The following is a 17,328-nucleotide window of genomic DNA, read 5'->3' on the forward strand; positions in this document are numbered from 1 at the left end:
TTAAGAACAAATCCAATTTGAATTTGAAACAACTTAAAAATTAAACTTTGACATATAACTTAACTGATGTTGTCTTTTATCACAGACTATTTTCCACATCTATATTCAATCATTAGTGCATTTTTTAAAAAGTTAGTATGATAGTCTCAATCTTTTTTTTTTTTTTTTAATTAGCATCAGATTGTCCTAGAAATTTAGATCTTTAATCATTTGGTTTCAAGAAACAGCCATTCAAGTTAATACAAGAAAAGAGAGGCTATTGTAAAGATACATGTGATACGGAACTGGAAAGTTATCAGGAACTCAAGGCAGATTTTGAGATTTATTCCTTTCTCATAGCCTCTTATTGTTTTTCTCTGTGCATTTGTTCTGTTCTCTGATCTTTTTTGACTCTCTTCTCATTGTATCTTTTGTTTCCTCAAAACTTCACTTTGCTCAAGGTTCTGCTTGCTGAGACATTGGCACAATTTTATGACATCATTTTCTCACTGGGTTACATTGCATGGTGATACTATTTCTCAGTATTTCCAAGTTCAGACTTTTTTTTGAGCTATAATGTCTAATACAGTTGTCACTAGCCACATATTGCTATTGAAAGCAAAATCAAAATAATATATAGAATCTGTATGCTGATAACTATAAAACTGATGAAAGATATCAAAGATAACGTAAATAGAAAGTAGTGTTCATGTACTAGAAGACTCTACATAGCAAAGATGTCCGTTCTCCTCAAGTTAATCTATAGATTTAATGCAATTCCAATCAGAATCCCAGCAGGATTTTTTTTTTTCATAAACATAGACAAGCTGATTCTAAAATTTATATGGAAAGGCAAAGGACCTAGAATAGCTAAAGCAACTTCAAAAAAGAAAGTGTCAGAGGAATCACAATATCTGAAATAGGGCCACACAAATATAGCCAGTTGATTCTTAACAAAGGTGAAAGATAATTCAGTGGAATAAGCATTAGGATAGTCTTTTGAACAAATAGTATTGGAACAGTTAGATACATATATGCCCTACCCCCACCCCCCAAAAAAAACCCTCAACTTAAATCCTCTTCTCACCTTAAAAAATTAACTCACATGTATCATGAATATAAATGTAAACATAAACATAAAATATTCTTTTTAGAAGAAAACATAAGAGAAAATCTCTATACTTGGGGCTAAGCAAAAAGGTTTTAGACACCAAAAGCACAATTTATAAAAGAAACCACTTGATAAATTGGGCTTTGTCAAAAGTAAAAACTTGTTCTATGTATTCATTTGCCATGGTTGCCATAATAAAATACCACAGACTAGGTGACTTAAACAATGGAAATCTTATTTTCTCGCAGTTCTGGAGGCTGGCAGTCTCAGGTCCAGGTGTTGGTAGGGTTGTTTTCTCCTGAAGCTTCTCTCCTTGGATTGCAAGTGACCACTTTCTTGCTGTGTTCTCATATGGCCTTTTCTCTGTGCTTGCACATCTCTGATGTCCCTTCCTTTTCTAATAAGAGCAGTAGTCCCGTTGGATTAAGGCCCGCACATATAGCTTCATTTAACCTTAATTACATTTTTAAATGACCTGTCTCTAAATAGAGTCACATTCTAAGGTACTGAGGGTTAGAATTTCAACATACAGATTTGGAGGGTACACAGTTTAGTCCATAACATTCTCTGAAAGACACTGTTAAGGGAATGAAAAGACAAGCTATAGACTGGGAGAAAATATTTGCATATATCTGACAAAGAATTTGTATCTAGAATATATAAAGAATTCACAAAACTCAACAGTAAGACAGTAAACATCCCAGTTAAAACATGGACAAAAGACTAGAAGATACTTCACCAAACAGTGGCAAATAAGCACATGAATAATCATTAGCTATTAGAGAAATGCAAACTAAAACCACCATGAAATTCCATGACACAACTGTTAGGATGGCTGACTTAAAAGTACAATACCAACAACTGGCAAGGATGTAGATGAATTGGAACTCTCATACATTGCTGCTGGAAAAGAACAAGGTTCAGGCACTCTAGAAAGAGTTTGACACTTCCTTTAAAGTTAAATGTATACCTACCAGATGACCCAGTTCCACTCCCAGGCATTTTTGTAACTCGTGCACAGGTGTTTATAGCAGCTGTATTCATATTCGCCAAAAACTGGAAACAGCCAATATGTCCTTCCACTGGTAATGGAGAAACTGTGGTATATTCATACAGTGGACTACTACTCAACAATAAAAAAGAACGAACTAATGCATGCACCAACTTGGTAAAAGAAGACAGTCTCAAAAAAAATTACATAATGAATGATTTAATTTATATGAAATTCTTGAAAAGACAGAACTGTAGTGGCAAAGAGGAAGTTAGTGGTTGCCAGGTGGAGTGAGGAAAGAATATAACTTTCAAGGGAGTTTTTGCAGTGATTGGACTTTTCTATTTTTAGATGGTGGTTGTGGTTACACAAATCTATATACATATGTTCAGACTATGAGAACTAAAGATGATTTTTCTCTAGTTATAAGCTAAATAAGTCCCAGGGATATAATGTACAACATATTAACAGTACCATATTATATATTTGAAAGATGCTATGAGAGTAAGTAGATCTTAAAAATTCTCGTCATAAGAAAAAATTCTTAACTTTTTTTGATATGTGATGGATATTGACTAAACTTATTGTGCTAATCATTTCATAATATATACATATACCAAATCATACACCTAAACTAACTCAGAGTTATATGTCAATTATATCTCAATTAAAAAAAATTTAAAACCCCCAAATTTAAATATTTTATTGCATGCACAAATAATCAAATACAGTTTAGTTCTTTAGTTGTACTAGCCACGTTTCAGTTGATCGATAGCTGTCTGTACTGAACAGTGCAAATAAAGAACATTTCCATAATGCAGGAAGTTCTGTTGGACAGGGTCAGTTGTTCTAGTAAAGGGCCAGGTGGTAAATACTTCAAGTTTTGTGGGCCATTTGGTCTCCGTCTCAACTGTTCAACTCTGTTATTGTACTGTAGACAGTACTTAAATTAACATAGCTATGTTCCAAAAAAAACCTCTTTTATAAAAACAGGTATGTTTGCTGACCTCTATTTTTGAGAATCTGATAGGCCTATTTCCTTTTTTCATGTCAACTTAGGGTTTGTTGGTAGACTAACCTTATAATTTATCATTGAACTTACCAAATTAAATAAAATTTTAATTGTAATTTTGAGAGTAAAAATGTAGCCACTGTTAATCTGCTCGGACACTGAGCAGAAACTGGGAGTGTCCTGGGCAAACTAGGGGTGTTTGTCACCCTGGCTGTCAATCTGCCTATGAGTTGGTTGCCCTTGTGGTTGGTTCATACCTAGGCCAAGTATCTGTGGAAAAGCAAACAAAATTATTTCTTCAGCAGTGGCTGTGGGTTAGCCATTTCCCTCTGAAAGGGAGTATTTATATGGGAGGCACCCTGAGGTTTGGCCCGCCCAGTATACTCAGAATAGCCTGTTTTCTCTCCTTGTGCCTTTGCTCATGCTTTTCTTTCTGTGCTCTCTTTCCTGTCCCTCTTATGTGTATGTTGTAATCCAGACCATCTCTCAAACCTATGCTTAAATGGTATCTCCTTAAAGCCATTTCTGTAACACCCCTTTCAGACTTAGAAGTTGGTATTTATACTTTGTAAAACTCAAATGGCACAATGCCTTAGATCAGGCTCCCAAACCTGGCTGATCATCAGAAGCACTTCAGTAGCTTTAAATACAGATTTCTGCATCTCGTCCTAAATCTGTTGTTCAAAATCAGTGGTGGTGTTTTTTGTTGTTTTGTTTTTAAACTCCTTGTATGATTCTTATATAACTGGCCAGCTGGTTCAGTATTTAGAATCTTTTAATTTAGACTTAAATTGTTTGATGTAAACATTGACTTTTAGAGTTGGAGCCTTAGAAATAGTCTCTCCTTTTTTCTTGTTTTTAAATTGGAGGGAGGGAGTTGAGGAGAAAACATAGGGAAATTAGTTGATCAGGTGCCATTGCTTGTTACTGGTGGAGTCAGTGTTAAACTTTGTTATTTCTTCACTCCCATTTTAGAACCTTTCTTTACATTCATCTTGGACAACTCCGTCTAAAGAGTAAGCTCGAATACACAGGTGTGCTTGGTACATAGTAAATAGTCAGATTTTTTAGTTGATAATGACTATCTCTGACTCTCTTTATATAGCACCTAGCACATTGTGTGTGTGTGTGTGTGCGTGTGCGTGTGCGCATGCGCGTGTCTGTGTCTTGATCATTGCTTCTTTACTCTCACTCAAGGAATATTTTTCTGATAGGTGGAGATAACTCATCATTCAGTATGAAATCCTCTCAGAAACATCCTTTCCCAAACTAGTTCTAGTAAGAATTGCTTCAAAAGGCCAACTGAACCAAACTGAATTCTGGGACAGCTTTGAAACATAGTAGTTTCCAGGAGCCCCTCTAAACCGAGATCAGTTCTGCAGGATTTTCTTCACCAGCCCTCAACCCCATTCGAGAAAGATTACCCAAGATCTATATGCGAGTGTGTATTTGTGGGGTGGGATGCTAGGCCAGAATAGAGGTAAGGAAAAGGCTTATGGAAAGTGATAATATCAAAAGCTGAGCTTAAAGACTGTCTAGGAGTTAGATCAGGGGAGGGAGTTGGGACAAGCATATATCTAGTAAGTATGTGCCAAAGGGCAAAAGTGTTGATGGCATCGGAGAATGGCAACTTTTTTAGTTTGGCTAGAGCATAAAGTGCCAATTAGGGAATGACTGGAAGGGTAGACAGAAGCTAAAGTGTAAAGGGTTTTATAATAGTTCAGAACATGACATCCATATACAAAAAAATGAAATTGAAGCTCTACCTGACACATACAAAAATTCACTAAAAATGGATCATAGATTCAAATGGAAGAGCTGAAACTATAAAACTCTTAGAGGAAAACATAGGGAAAAGAATCTTTCTGACCTTGAGTTAGGTAGTGTTTTCTAACCACAGTACCAGAAGCACAAACAGCAACAACAAAAAAAAGATAAGTTGGATTTCATCAAAATTAAAAACTTTCGTGCTTCAAAAAACACCATCAAGAAAATGAAGACAACCCACAGAATGGTATAAACTATTTGCAAATAATGAAGCTCATAAGCGACATATCAGGATCTATAAAGAATTCTTAAAAGTCAATGATAAGAAGACAACAAATACAATTAAAAACAGGCAAAGAATTGAATAGACATTTCTCCAAGGAAAATATTCAAACAACCAACAAGCATGTGAAAAGAGGCTCAACATCACTACTCATTAGTGAATTGCAAGTCCAACCACAATGAGATACCACTTCATACCCACTAGGATAGTTAAAATAAGAATGACAGATAATAACAAATTTTGGCAAGGATGTGGAGAAATTGAAACCGTCATACATTGCTGTTGATAACATAAAATGGTGCAGCCACTTTGGAAAACAGCTCAACAGTTCTTCAAAAAGCTAAACAGAGCTACCATATAATTCAGCAGTTCCACTCTTAGGTCTGTACTCAAGAGAATTGAAAACATAGGTCCACACAAAACTTTATACACTAGTATTCAGACAAGCATTATTTGTAATAGCCCCGAAGTGGAAACAACCCAGTTATCTTTCAACTGATAAATGGATAAACAAAATGTGGTATTTCCACACAATGGAATATTATTTGGCAACACAAGGAATAAAGTATTGAAACATGGTACAGCATGGACAAACCTGAAAATGTTATGCGTGGTGGAAAAAGTCAGTCATGAAAGACCACATTTCATATGATCCTGTTCATATGAAATATCCAGAGTAGTCAAACCCAGAGACAGAAAGCAAACCAGTAGTTGTCAGAGACTGAGAGAGGGAAGATTAGGGAATGACTGCTAATAGGTCTGGGGTTTCTTTCTGGGGTGATGAAAGTGTTCCAAAATTAGATACTAATGATAGTTACGTAACTCTGTGACTATACGAAAAGGTACTGAATTGTACGTATTAAAAGAGTGAACTTTATGGTATGTGAATTAATAACCTGATAAAGCTTTTATGAAAAGTGCCATATTTAGTGAAAAATTTAAATTCTTTGACAGAGAATTTGAATTTTTGTCTTTAAAGCATTGGTGTGTATTCCTGAAGAGTTTTAAACTCAAGAGCAATATGAACTAACATTGTTTTCAGAGTGCGTGAAGAATGATGGTCTTATCAGTGATGTGGCAAAAGAGGTCCAGATGCTTAGAATACTTATCCTCAGCTTTCTGCCCTGAGCAAGGCTGAAAATTTTACATTCCTGATACTGAATTAGAATTTTTTAACTTTATACATTGGTGATATTTTACAATATTTACCCTGTCATTTTTTCCCTAATAAATCATCTAGGTGATTAGAAAAAAAGAATAGCAGTCACACAGTATTAGAAATAATATTTTAAAATTTTCCTCACTGTGTAACCTTGACCATTGTAAATCTGGAGACAGCAAATTTATTTTAGCTGGAAGACAAGGATTCTTGATGAATTATAGTGCTTTTTAAAAGACTTTTAATTAGTAAACATGGATTTTGATGTGGAAGATTTAGAAATTTGTTTCCTGAGGATTTTTTCTTCCCTTTTTATGAGTTACCTTAATTCTGTCAAGTAAGTTACATATTGGAAAATATTTTAGAAGGCAAAAATAGCAATAACCATTTTAGCTGTCTTGTTTTTTTGTCTCTAAAGAACCATAATTTAAAACTTACCCTTTGGAAATACTGGACTGACTTAAATTTTGAAAAACTAGTCAGAAGTCAAGCCTCTAGTAAATTTTGACTTTAGTAAACTACTATCAATACTGCTGTCACGGTGTTTTTGTTAAATATGTGCTGGTGTTAGCTATTGATTTTTAGAGGAGTGTATTGTCTGCAGCAGCCATTTTGGATACTTTGGTAACTTGTGTTGTCAGTAGAGAGTGCCCCCTCTTGTGGTCAGTTGGGAACAAAATTTCACCTATAAAAATAATCATCCTAGCTTTATATGGGTTTACATTTCTCTGCTGTTTCATAATAGAATCACTCATACACTGAATTTCTTTTCAGTAAATAAAACCAAACCATGGTGGTAAGATATTTAAAATGACGAATTACAAATTGGAGAGAGTTGCAGCTTGTCTTAATTTATTTGAAGAAGTGCTAAAAAAGATGTGGGTTGAAAGACAGCGTATGAATAACAAGGAGGAGCCTAACAGAGAAGAGATATCAAAGTGTGAGGAAAGGCAAGTAGTTATCGTAGTGTTCGAGAAGATTTACGACTGACATGTGATATACTTGAATATTTTATAGGTATACTCGGTCCGCTTGACACAATGTTTCCAGAATGATATTCTGATTTTATTTCTATTTCATTTTATATATAGATAGAAGATTTTATGTGTATCTTCTCATCTTAAAAGGGAATAAGTATTTACCTAGCACTATCTATTTGATATATCTATCTCATTTACTGGAAATTAAATTTAATTTGAAATAATTGTTCAAATCTGTTTTGTACTGCCTGTCATAAATTGGCATCATAAGTGTTTATTAGTTATGGGAATTTTTTTTCTGAAGGAATGAATTTTCCCTGCAGATTTCATTTTAATTTTTTTATTATTTGGGGAAATCTTTTAGTACTCTTGTTCTTTTTTGAGTTAAAAGGTTAAATTTCACATTTCATCAATGGCTGTGTCCAGTATCTACCTTCCTAGATTCTTGGCTGGTATTTTTAATGCCCTTGTATTATTAGAAGGATTCCACTGTTAATCCTATTACCATCCCTTGTGGGTGACTCACTGATTGCCACTAATTCATTAATAAGAGACTGTTGCAACTAAGAATAATTCTGGTCACCTGAATGATTCTTTCTGTGATCAGAGGAGTATGTACTGGTCTTCATTAGTTGATATGAAAATTAATGTGTTAAGTTTCTGTTAATAGTTTAAATATTATATAATAGTTATAACAGCTTAAAATATTATTTTCAGTGTTCTCATCCAGTTATAAAACATTTTAAATTCATAAAGAACTACTGCTATTTTTATACAAATTGAGAAGACAGTTTCTGCCTACTTACACACAATTATAGTTGTAAAAGGAATCTAATACGGATTTTTAAAATAATCTTTATTTTTAATATGTAGCTTATAAAAATATATTTGGTTAGTATTGAACTGTACTGATTTGATTGTACCTTCAGGTGTGTTTAAACACATGCAGAGGGGCTGTTTTCATGGTTTTATAGTTGAGTTAGCTTTTCCTATTCTAAGATTTTTTAATTAACAAGTTTAAGGTTAGTTAATAAATTAAAATTTTTATCACCGGGCTTTGAGTGAATGGCAGTAGAATTTAATGTTTTAAAGCTCAGACTCTGGAGTCAGACTGTCTAGGTTGGAATCCCAGCACATCGTTTACCAGCCGTATGGCCTTAGCAAGTCTTTAACTTCTGTTTCCATTTCCTCATCTGCAACATGGGACAAATATAAGTACCTATCCCATAAGATTGTTTTGAAAATTAAATGACTTAATGTTAAAATCACTTAGCATACTGCCTGGCACATACCAAGTAAGGCCTCTGTGTATATTAGCTATTATTATTATCATTATTATTAAATTTATATGTGCATTAATGATTAAATTCATTGTAAAGAATATAGTTTCTTTTCTAAATATAAATCACTTTTGTAGTTCTTGCCTTAAAAAATATTTTTGTATAATTGAAAATAAACAGCTAAATGAGATTTTATAAAGTTTTTAATGAAGGTTTTTTTTCACAATTATCTTTTCTTCTTTTTATTAGGCACGGAATGTTAACACTGGTGAATTGGCAGCAATTAAAGTAATAAAATTGGAACCAGGTAAGTTGATTGAAATTTAAATGTTTCTTATTGCCGTACGCCACTGGATATTTTTAAGGCTTATTTTAATGATATTTCGTTAACATTCCCTCATTGTTCCCGATATCTTCTGGGAAATAGAACTGGTGTCTACTCTTTCCTACACCTCTTTGAGACCTGTAGACACCTTATTGTTTCTTTCCTGAAAGAATAACTAATAACTGGGGGAGGGAGGAGAACTCCTGAAGAGACTTTGTTCCTTCTGGGCTCAGTTGAGCCAACTTGTCACAGATTGATAGTGGTATATTTCCAAGTTAACAGTCTTGTGGTGAGGGGGCACTGTGGGCCGTGGAAAGAAGTAAACTTGAGATTTGGGTGGTTATAGTTCAGTTCTTTGTGTCCCACTCTTTTGCTCTGTGAACTTGGGCAAGTCACTTCATTTCTCTTGAATCTCACTTTTCTCAATAGACCTAGCTGTCATATTGATCTTAATAGTTACCTTCCAACTTGAGCAGCTTATTGTGAAGCCCTTAGTACTGCTCTATATTTTTTTGTCAGCTTTAGCATTATTCTATCCCTGAGTTCCCCCCAACCCTTGCAAAACCCACATCTTTCTAACTGTACAGTCTTGTTTAGCCTCTGTTAAAACCCCTTTTCTCTTTTTCATCCTACTACCATAAGCAGATAACTCTGTTGGTGTCTAAATGGAGTTACAGAGAGATGATAGTGCCATTCTGATAGCTTCTTCCACTACAGGCTTAGAGTGTGAATTTATTGGTAAAACAGGATTAGCTTCGATATAAGCAGAAATCCACCCAACAGTTTTTTTTTTTAAGCATGGGCCACTTGTTCTGTGGAAAGGCTAGGTCATAAAATATTTTAGGCTTTATGGATCACACATATGGTCTCTGCATACGGTTCTCTCTCTCTTTTCTTCCTCCTTTCCTCCTAAAATTGAAAAACAATTCTTAGAAAACCAGTCCACTTCTGCTGTAGTGTGGTCACCTGTTTTGAATCATCAGTAGACTTTTTAGAAGTGCCATTAAGATAAAATTTGAAGGATATATTGACTGACTGTGATCAGACCACACCAAAATACAATGAATAAAAAAAATCCTTTCTCAGTTATACATATTTATAGATTTTGTGTAGTCAGTTACATTCTAATATCAAAGTTTTTTTCTTTTTTCTGAGTCCCCTACTCTTTAGTTTATAAGAAACTTAAGATTAAGTATATTAAAGATGTGGCATTTGAAGCAGGGCCTTCATTTTTAATTGTTAAGATGTGGCTATGTTACTTGATGAAATAGTCTCCAATCAGAAGTTAGCTTGCTGGAAGAGAGAGGTATTTTAAGGCCAGCAACTTTCTTTTAAGGAAGTGAGGTTGGAAGTTACACATCAGTGCTGCTCATTTTCTGTTGCCGTTAGCTTACTTACATGGCAACACAAACACAAGAGAGACTGGGAAATGTGGTCTTTAGCTAGGCAGCTACATGTCTGAAAAGTAGGAAAGAATGGCTACTGGAGCCACAGACAGTGTTCTGCCTTAGGAAGCAGTTTGAGGGTTATTATAAGGATTTGAACCAAGGTAGTTATAGTATATTTGAGAGTTATTTAGGAGGTAGAATGAAGAAAGAGAATGCATTTCCATTCATTTGAGACATTTTGATTACGAAGTGTTTAGAGATTGTGTAGATAAATAGTTGTCAATATGATCTAGGGGTCTCGACTGGAGTCATGGATTTGAAAATCATTAGTGTTTGGTAGTAGTTGTAGTAGAGTGTGTCTGAAAGAAAGAAGGGGACACTGGTGTCAAATGCTGCCGAAATGTCAAGTAGAATGAGAATTGATAAAGAGGCCTTTGATCTGGGTTTTAAAATGACATGGACCAAGAGTAATTTCAGCAGTCGTTGGATGAAAAATAGGTTGGAGTGTGTTGAGGAATTAATGGAAGTAAAGAAGAGGAAACAAAGTGCATACTATTTTTTGAAGAAATTTGGCTATGAAAAGCAGTAGAGGGACTAGTTTAATATGGGAGAAGCAAAGTTAAGGGAAATTTTTTACATTGAAGTAAATTTGAGCATGTTTGTAGGCTGAAAGGCAAAAGTGAGTGGTAGTGGAGAGAATAAAGCTATCAGAGAGAATAGAAATGATGGAGCAAGATTCTGACAGGGCTTCGAAGTTGATAGGATCAGGAGGTACCTCTTCTGAAATAAAGAGTATCTCTTTGGGATCATATCTTTCTAAAGATCCAAGGTTGAGCTCAAATACAGATTAGCATTAAGATTAAAGAGAATTGTAAAAGATCTTTACGACAGGGCCTCCATTTTCTCAAATGGAGGAGGCTAGGTCCTTAGCTGAGAGTGAAGCAGAGGTTGGTAAGTAGGCTATCTGAAGAATGATGGAAACATCTGTTTATTTTAAGAGCCATTTTGGGGATTAGAAGAAGGAACTGACTGGTTACCAGTGACAGGACCATTACACAGTGTTACGTGCTTAATTAAAGTTAGAAATCATCTATTTTTTTTTTATTATGCCCATTAGCTCTGTTACTATTAAAGAACTATCATTAGAACATCACCTGAAAGCAATATGTCATGAATTTTCACCTATTAAAGATTTTTCATCAGAAATTAAAGTTATCAGGAAATTAGTGGTAAGGGCATTAGACAAGGCAGATAAACTTGTCTCTATTTTAAAAACTTATTAGTGAATTTCCTGTCCAGATACGTTAATTACGCATCCATGTTACCTTTTCCCCAAAGTCTCAGAGGATAACAAGCATATATTCATAATTTATCTTCAACCTTACTCATAAAGTGGGTTAAAAATAAAAACAAGTACTATGACATGTTTAATGAGAGGTAGAAGTACTTTCATAGAAAAGAGAAAAGCAGTACCCAGATATGTCACTCCATAATCTCATTCTTCTGCATAAAGTCTTCTTAATTCCAAATGTGTAGTGCAAACTAATGACTCCTGATATTTTAGTTGAAATGCTACTAACACATATTTAATTTGTATTGCATTTCCATAACATACCAGTATAGAAGAACGTCCAGTATCCTTTTAACATTGTTACTTCTAACAAAGTATATATTTTCTTGGTGTGTTATAAATGACATTGTAGTCCCAGCGGTTTTCAGAGCAAAATATTAGCCCCTACGTGTTATCACTTATCTTTTTGTTGATGGTCATTCTGACACGTGTGAAGTGATATCTGCTTGTGGTTTTGATTTGCCCTTCCCTGATGATTAGTGATGCCCAGCACCTTTTCATGTTGACCATTTGTATATCTTCTTTGGAAGAATGTCTGTTCTGTGCCTCTGCCCATTTTTGTAGTCCGGTTATTTGTTTTTTGCTATTGACCTGGATGAGTTCTTTATATATTTTGGATATTAACCTCTTATTAGATATACGATTTGCAAATATTTTCTCTCATTTCATAGGTTGCTTTTCATTTTGTTGGTGGTTTCCTTTGTTGTGCAGAACCTTCTTAGTTTTTTTTCATAAGAAAGCCAAGAGGTAATAAGTGTTAGCCAAGATATGAAGAAGAGAAGATCTTGTATACTGTCGGTAGGAATGTAAATTTCCATAATGCAGCCACTATGGAAAACAGTATGGAATTTAAATGGCTCTTTAAATTTCAAAAATTTAAAAAGAACTACCATATGATCTAGCATTCCCACTTCTGGGTAGATATCCAAAGGATATGAAAATAGGTTATCGAAGAGATATGTGCATTCCCATATTCATTGCAGCATTGTTCACGATAGCCAATATACGGAAACAATGTGTCTGTCAACAGAGGAATGGATAAAGAAGATGTGGTGTATAATTATTCAATGGAATACTACTCAGCCACAAGAAAGAAGGAAATCCTCCATTTATGACAACATGGATAGACAGTGAGGGTATTATGCTAAGTGAAATAAACAGAGAAAGGCAGATACAGCATGGTATCACTTATATGTAGAATCTTTAGGGGGAAAAAAAAAAGCCCTCAATGTAAATTCGTATGTTGAAAAAAGAATGGGAAATAATACTTACACTTAAAAACGAAGCCCAAAAATATATGAAACAAACTGACAATTGAAGAGAGAAATAGTTAAACAATAATAGGACCTCAATAGAAAAACGCAGCGTTGAAAAATATAAATTAAATTACAGACACAGTTAGGGAAATGCCACAAATATTTATTGACTGTTATGTTGTTAAGACCCTTACTAGTTACTAGCATTACATGGTCCTTGTTGTAAAGGAACTCACTGTCTGATAATAGTGATTCTTTGAGAAAGTTGGTGTTTTTTCCTTAGTAATGAGGGCATGTTTTTGGTGGAAGAAATGGAAAAAACTGTTGGTAAGAATGTGGTGGTATTGAAATCTTCACTAGATGATAATTTCTATAAGGGCAAACTTCATATCTATCTTCTTTACCATAAGGTTCTCAGTGCCTGATACATTGCTTGGCACCTAGTAGACACTCAGTAAATATTTATTGGATAAATCAAATTAATGAGGAAGATATGAGACTAAAAAGATATCTTAGAGATGAGTTGGTTTAAACCATGACACTTTTTTGCTAATAAATAGCTAACATTTATTCATACTTACTTTGTACCAGGCCCTGATCTAAGCGATTTACATTCGTTGACTCATTTAACCCTCACATTATTGTTCCTATTTTTTAAAATAAGAAATAGAAGTAGTGAAGTTTCAGTAACTTGCTCTAATTAGTGGAGAGCTGAGATTTGAACTCGGGCAACGTAGCTCGAGCGCCTGCTCTTTCACCACTCTCAGAAGTTAGCAGTGCTGAGAAAACTGTTATCAGGTTTAGCAGGATGTTTATTTTTAAAAAAATAGAGTATATAGGTTTTCTAGAACTAATAAGTAAGCCACTTCATAAGCAAGCTAAGTGATTTTTATTAACATTTAATGAGTACTAAATTAACTTCATTGGTGGGTAAGGTACAAATAATTCTTCAAAACAAGTATATTTGCTCAAATTGGACATCTTTTGTGGAGGAATAGATGCATAATAAACAAACCAAAAGATAAACCAGCAAATAAACTCCATTCTGAAGAGTATAAAGCGATCAGTTTAATTAAAAGACTGTTCTTTACACTCTGACATATAATGGAGACAGGCATCTCAAGTGACTAATGAGGAAAGTGAAGATATGCCTGGCCATTTATCAGGCTGGAATAACACACAGATAAAACCTCAAACAATATTTCTCCCAAGAATGGTGCAACTGTAAAGTGTCCTAACCAATCCTATCTTTGGCTATGGCTTGCTTACTCACTGAGAAACTTTGTTCTTGAAAATCATAGACTATCAGAAACTTGATTATGTGTAATTATATGAGCAAGAATAAAACATTCCACCCTTGCCTAGAGAATCTTAAGTCATTTTGTCATAAAGAAACCGTCTTGATTTACAGCTGAGATGTACAGCTCGGAGAAGTGGTTTGTAGACACAGCATCCACATCTAAACTTTATATTTCCTAAGGAAAGAGAACCTTGGGTTCACTTTGCAGTCCAGTCCTAAGATAGACCCCTTTGCACACAGTTCTGCTTTGCTGTAAGCCTACCTAAACATTGCTTCATTTAAATTTCACCTAAACTGCACTCTTCCCAACTTTTATAACTCATATTTTGCTTTGTTTTGTGAGATGATCCAGTCTCTGGTGTGTGGTCTCCCTTATTGCAGTGGATCAATAAACCTGATTTTGTTCCCATGGACTTTAGGCTGATTGGGCTAGCACACTGCCAATGCCAACTCTCGAGACTTATTTTGAAGAAAATTGAAAAGGGGTCAAGATGAAAGCTTGTGGCAGAGCTTGCTAGTAGAAGAGAACTCATATACTTTCAGACTTCACATTCAAGTTCTTATAAGGTGTATAACTGTCTACGTTATAGGTCTCTTGAATCTTTTTTTTTCCTTTTTGTTTTAAAGTCAGAATTTTAGAGCCATTAGGTACATTTTCGATGTCATCTATCTCGATTATCAGATGTTTAAAACTTTGAGAACTTTTGTCATAGAAAATACCTGGTGGCAAAGAGTTACTGTGTGAATAATCTCTGAGGCCTAACACTCACACCTCATATTGCAGAAAAGTACGTACAGCATTTGTAATTTGCACAAAGTCACACATCTTATTTGTGGATCTGATTCTTCTGATTCTTGGCCCATTTTCTTTAGCTTTTCACCGTAAAAAATATTATTTAATTAAAGTTGCTAGTAATTACTTTTTGTGGTAACTGTTTGCAGCACTACTTATTAAAGTAGAATATAGAGATGACACTGATTAATTAGGTAGCAACTCATAGGAGAAACTCATTTCTTCTAAATGGGGAAACTCATTCCTTTTCAAACACAATGAAAAATACTGAGATTGATGACCAGGGCAGTTTCCATGAGAGCAGCATTTAATAAAATACAGCAAAATTTTTAAAAGTGAAAAGATACCAGTAAGACCTCATTTCACTGTTTTTCACGGATCTCCAAAGTTATAGTTTACAAATATTTCCTGTCAGCTTTTGACATTAGTTTTTTCTGTCCTGAGAGGTAGGAGAAGTGTTTTCTCCCCCTTCATTTTCATCATAGAGTGGCACGACACCAGGGAAATTATTTATCAGGCTCCTTTTCACATCTCCCTGGAGTGCTTTAGTAGATCCCTTACGACCAGTTGTTTATTCAGTGCTGCTCTGTGTTTATTGCCATCATGAAGAGAGTTGTTGTTAGATCATTTATGATAATTACTTTTCAACGTTAATCATGGATTGCTTAGACATGCTTTAATATAGTAGAGCCATATTATGGTCTTGAGGCTGACTATACTGGACAAATTAGAAATTTACACATTTAAAGGTAATAATGCTCAAAAATAAAAAAGCAGATAACAAAAGACTTTTTAGTATATCTCATTCCCAACCTTTTGTGTCTGTTTAATAATTTAGTTTTATGAATATGAATATTTAGCACTCAATTTAGTTAGAATAGAAGATACAAGACATAGTTTCTGCCTTCAAGGAGCTTGTTACCCATTGTGAAAACTAACTAGAGTATATGTTAGCAGCCTAACTACGGGGAGTCACCCATTGAGCAGTGTGTGTGTGTGTGTGTGTGTGTGTGTGTGTGTGTGTGTGTGTGTGTGTGTGAGAATTAAGGAATGGTGGTGGCTTTGACTAGAAAAACAGTAATTCTCAGGTCATTGACTGGCTGGCTTTGACTATTTACTCTGGAATACTCTGGGTAGGGACTATCTAGGCAGGGTGCCCTGCGGAGGGACACTAATAGGACAGAGTAGCTAATACATCCTCCTTTATTTGATGGGTTCCTTAGAGATGAGGTTTCAGTTGGTGTAATTAAGAAAAGAGCAGTTCATTTGAGTCTTTAAGGCTGACTAGCATTTTGTAAGCAGTGTAGGAGAATGGAGGGTATTTCATATGAGGATAGTATGAAAGCAAAGGTGGTATCGACACACTGTGCGTGTTTGGGAAATAGTTTCATTTGACCAGAGTGATTGATATGCTGTGTTTGGGCGTAGTGGGAAGTAAGATTGTTTATGGAGAACTATAAATGCTAGTCCAGAGATTTAGACTTTACCCTACGGACAGTGGTACTTTATTTTTACAGGTTGGTAACAGAGACTATGGTTCTTCTTGGGAAGCACAATAAAGATAGAAAAATTTTTACCCATTATAGTCTTCACTTGGTTTAAAATCTATACTGTGCATTATGTTTTCTATTTCTTACTCTAGAAACATTTTTCAAGCCTACTATAGACCTACGTTACATAAAGAAACTCTCTAAGTATGCTGCCATAATCTTTAACAGAATAGGAGGGATATAATCCAGAAGACTTGTACTGGGAATTCACTTCTGAGTTATGGGTACCTACCTCATTTTGGATCTTTTGTCAGAGCTACGTTAGTAAACCTGGCTCTCGAAAGAAGAGCTGGATCTAGATGAGAGAAAGGGAGACTTAGCAGGTTAGTCAGGAACTCACGTTAAGCCATTCTTCCCTCATTACCCAGACACCATTATTTCGCATTGGAAAATATTTTCTCAAATATACCTTTAAAATGAGAAGGAGATGGGATTTAGTTCTTTATAGGTGAAAAATTTTTTACTCTTTTTATGAATAAAGCACAGATATATATATATATATAGTATATAAATAAATATACAGAACACCTGCAGCATTAAAATTTCATGGAGAGAGGCCATTAGAAAAACAAGGTTGAGTAGCATTGAATTAGAGTAGTTGTTTGGGGAATGGGAATCATGTTTTCTTTTTCTTTCTTTTTTTTTTTTTTTCATGTTTTCTTTAAACCAAAAACTAAACCTAATCATCTAAGAAACTGTTTTGATATAACAATCAGAATATTTTAATCTTTTACTGTTTAGTTTCAGGAAGGGAATTTCTTCTCCATCCTGTTGAACCTCAGTTCAAAGTTGATTCATAACAA

The 17,328-nt window shown here is 34.6% G+C and overlaps 1 protein-coding gene across 5 annotated transcripts in view; it reads left to right on the forward strand.

The window, feature by feature from the left end:
• Window positions 1-17,328, forward strand: part of MAP4K3 (mitogen-activated protein kinase kinase kinase kinase 3) — a 141,889-nt gene that overhangs the window by 41,825 nt on the left and 82,736 nt on the right. For 4 of the 5 annotated variants that reach the window (XR_002780689.1, XM_011361372.2, XM_011361373.1 and 1 more), the window contains one exon: window positions 8,812-8,869. Coding sequence is in view for 2 of the 5 variants with exons in the window: in XM_011361372.2 (XP_011359674.1) it covers window positions 8,812-8,869 (58 nt within the window). In the remaining 3 variants the exon portion in view is untranslated. Of the gene's footprint in view, window positions 1-7,098; window positions 7,253-8,811; window positions 8,870-17,328 lie in introns of those variants that run through there. The other variant, XM_023531334.1, reaches the window with a different exon arrangement.

This window comes from Pteropus vampyrus, unplaced genomic scaffold, assembly GCF_000151845.1.
Source record: "Pteropus vampyrus isolate Shadow unplaced genomic scaffold, Pvam_2.0 Scaffold66, whole genome shotgun sequence".
Taxonomy (NCBI): Eukaryota; Metazoa; Chordata; class Mammalia; order Chiroptera; family Pteropodidae; genus Pteropus; species Pteropus vampyrus.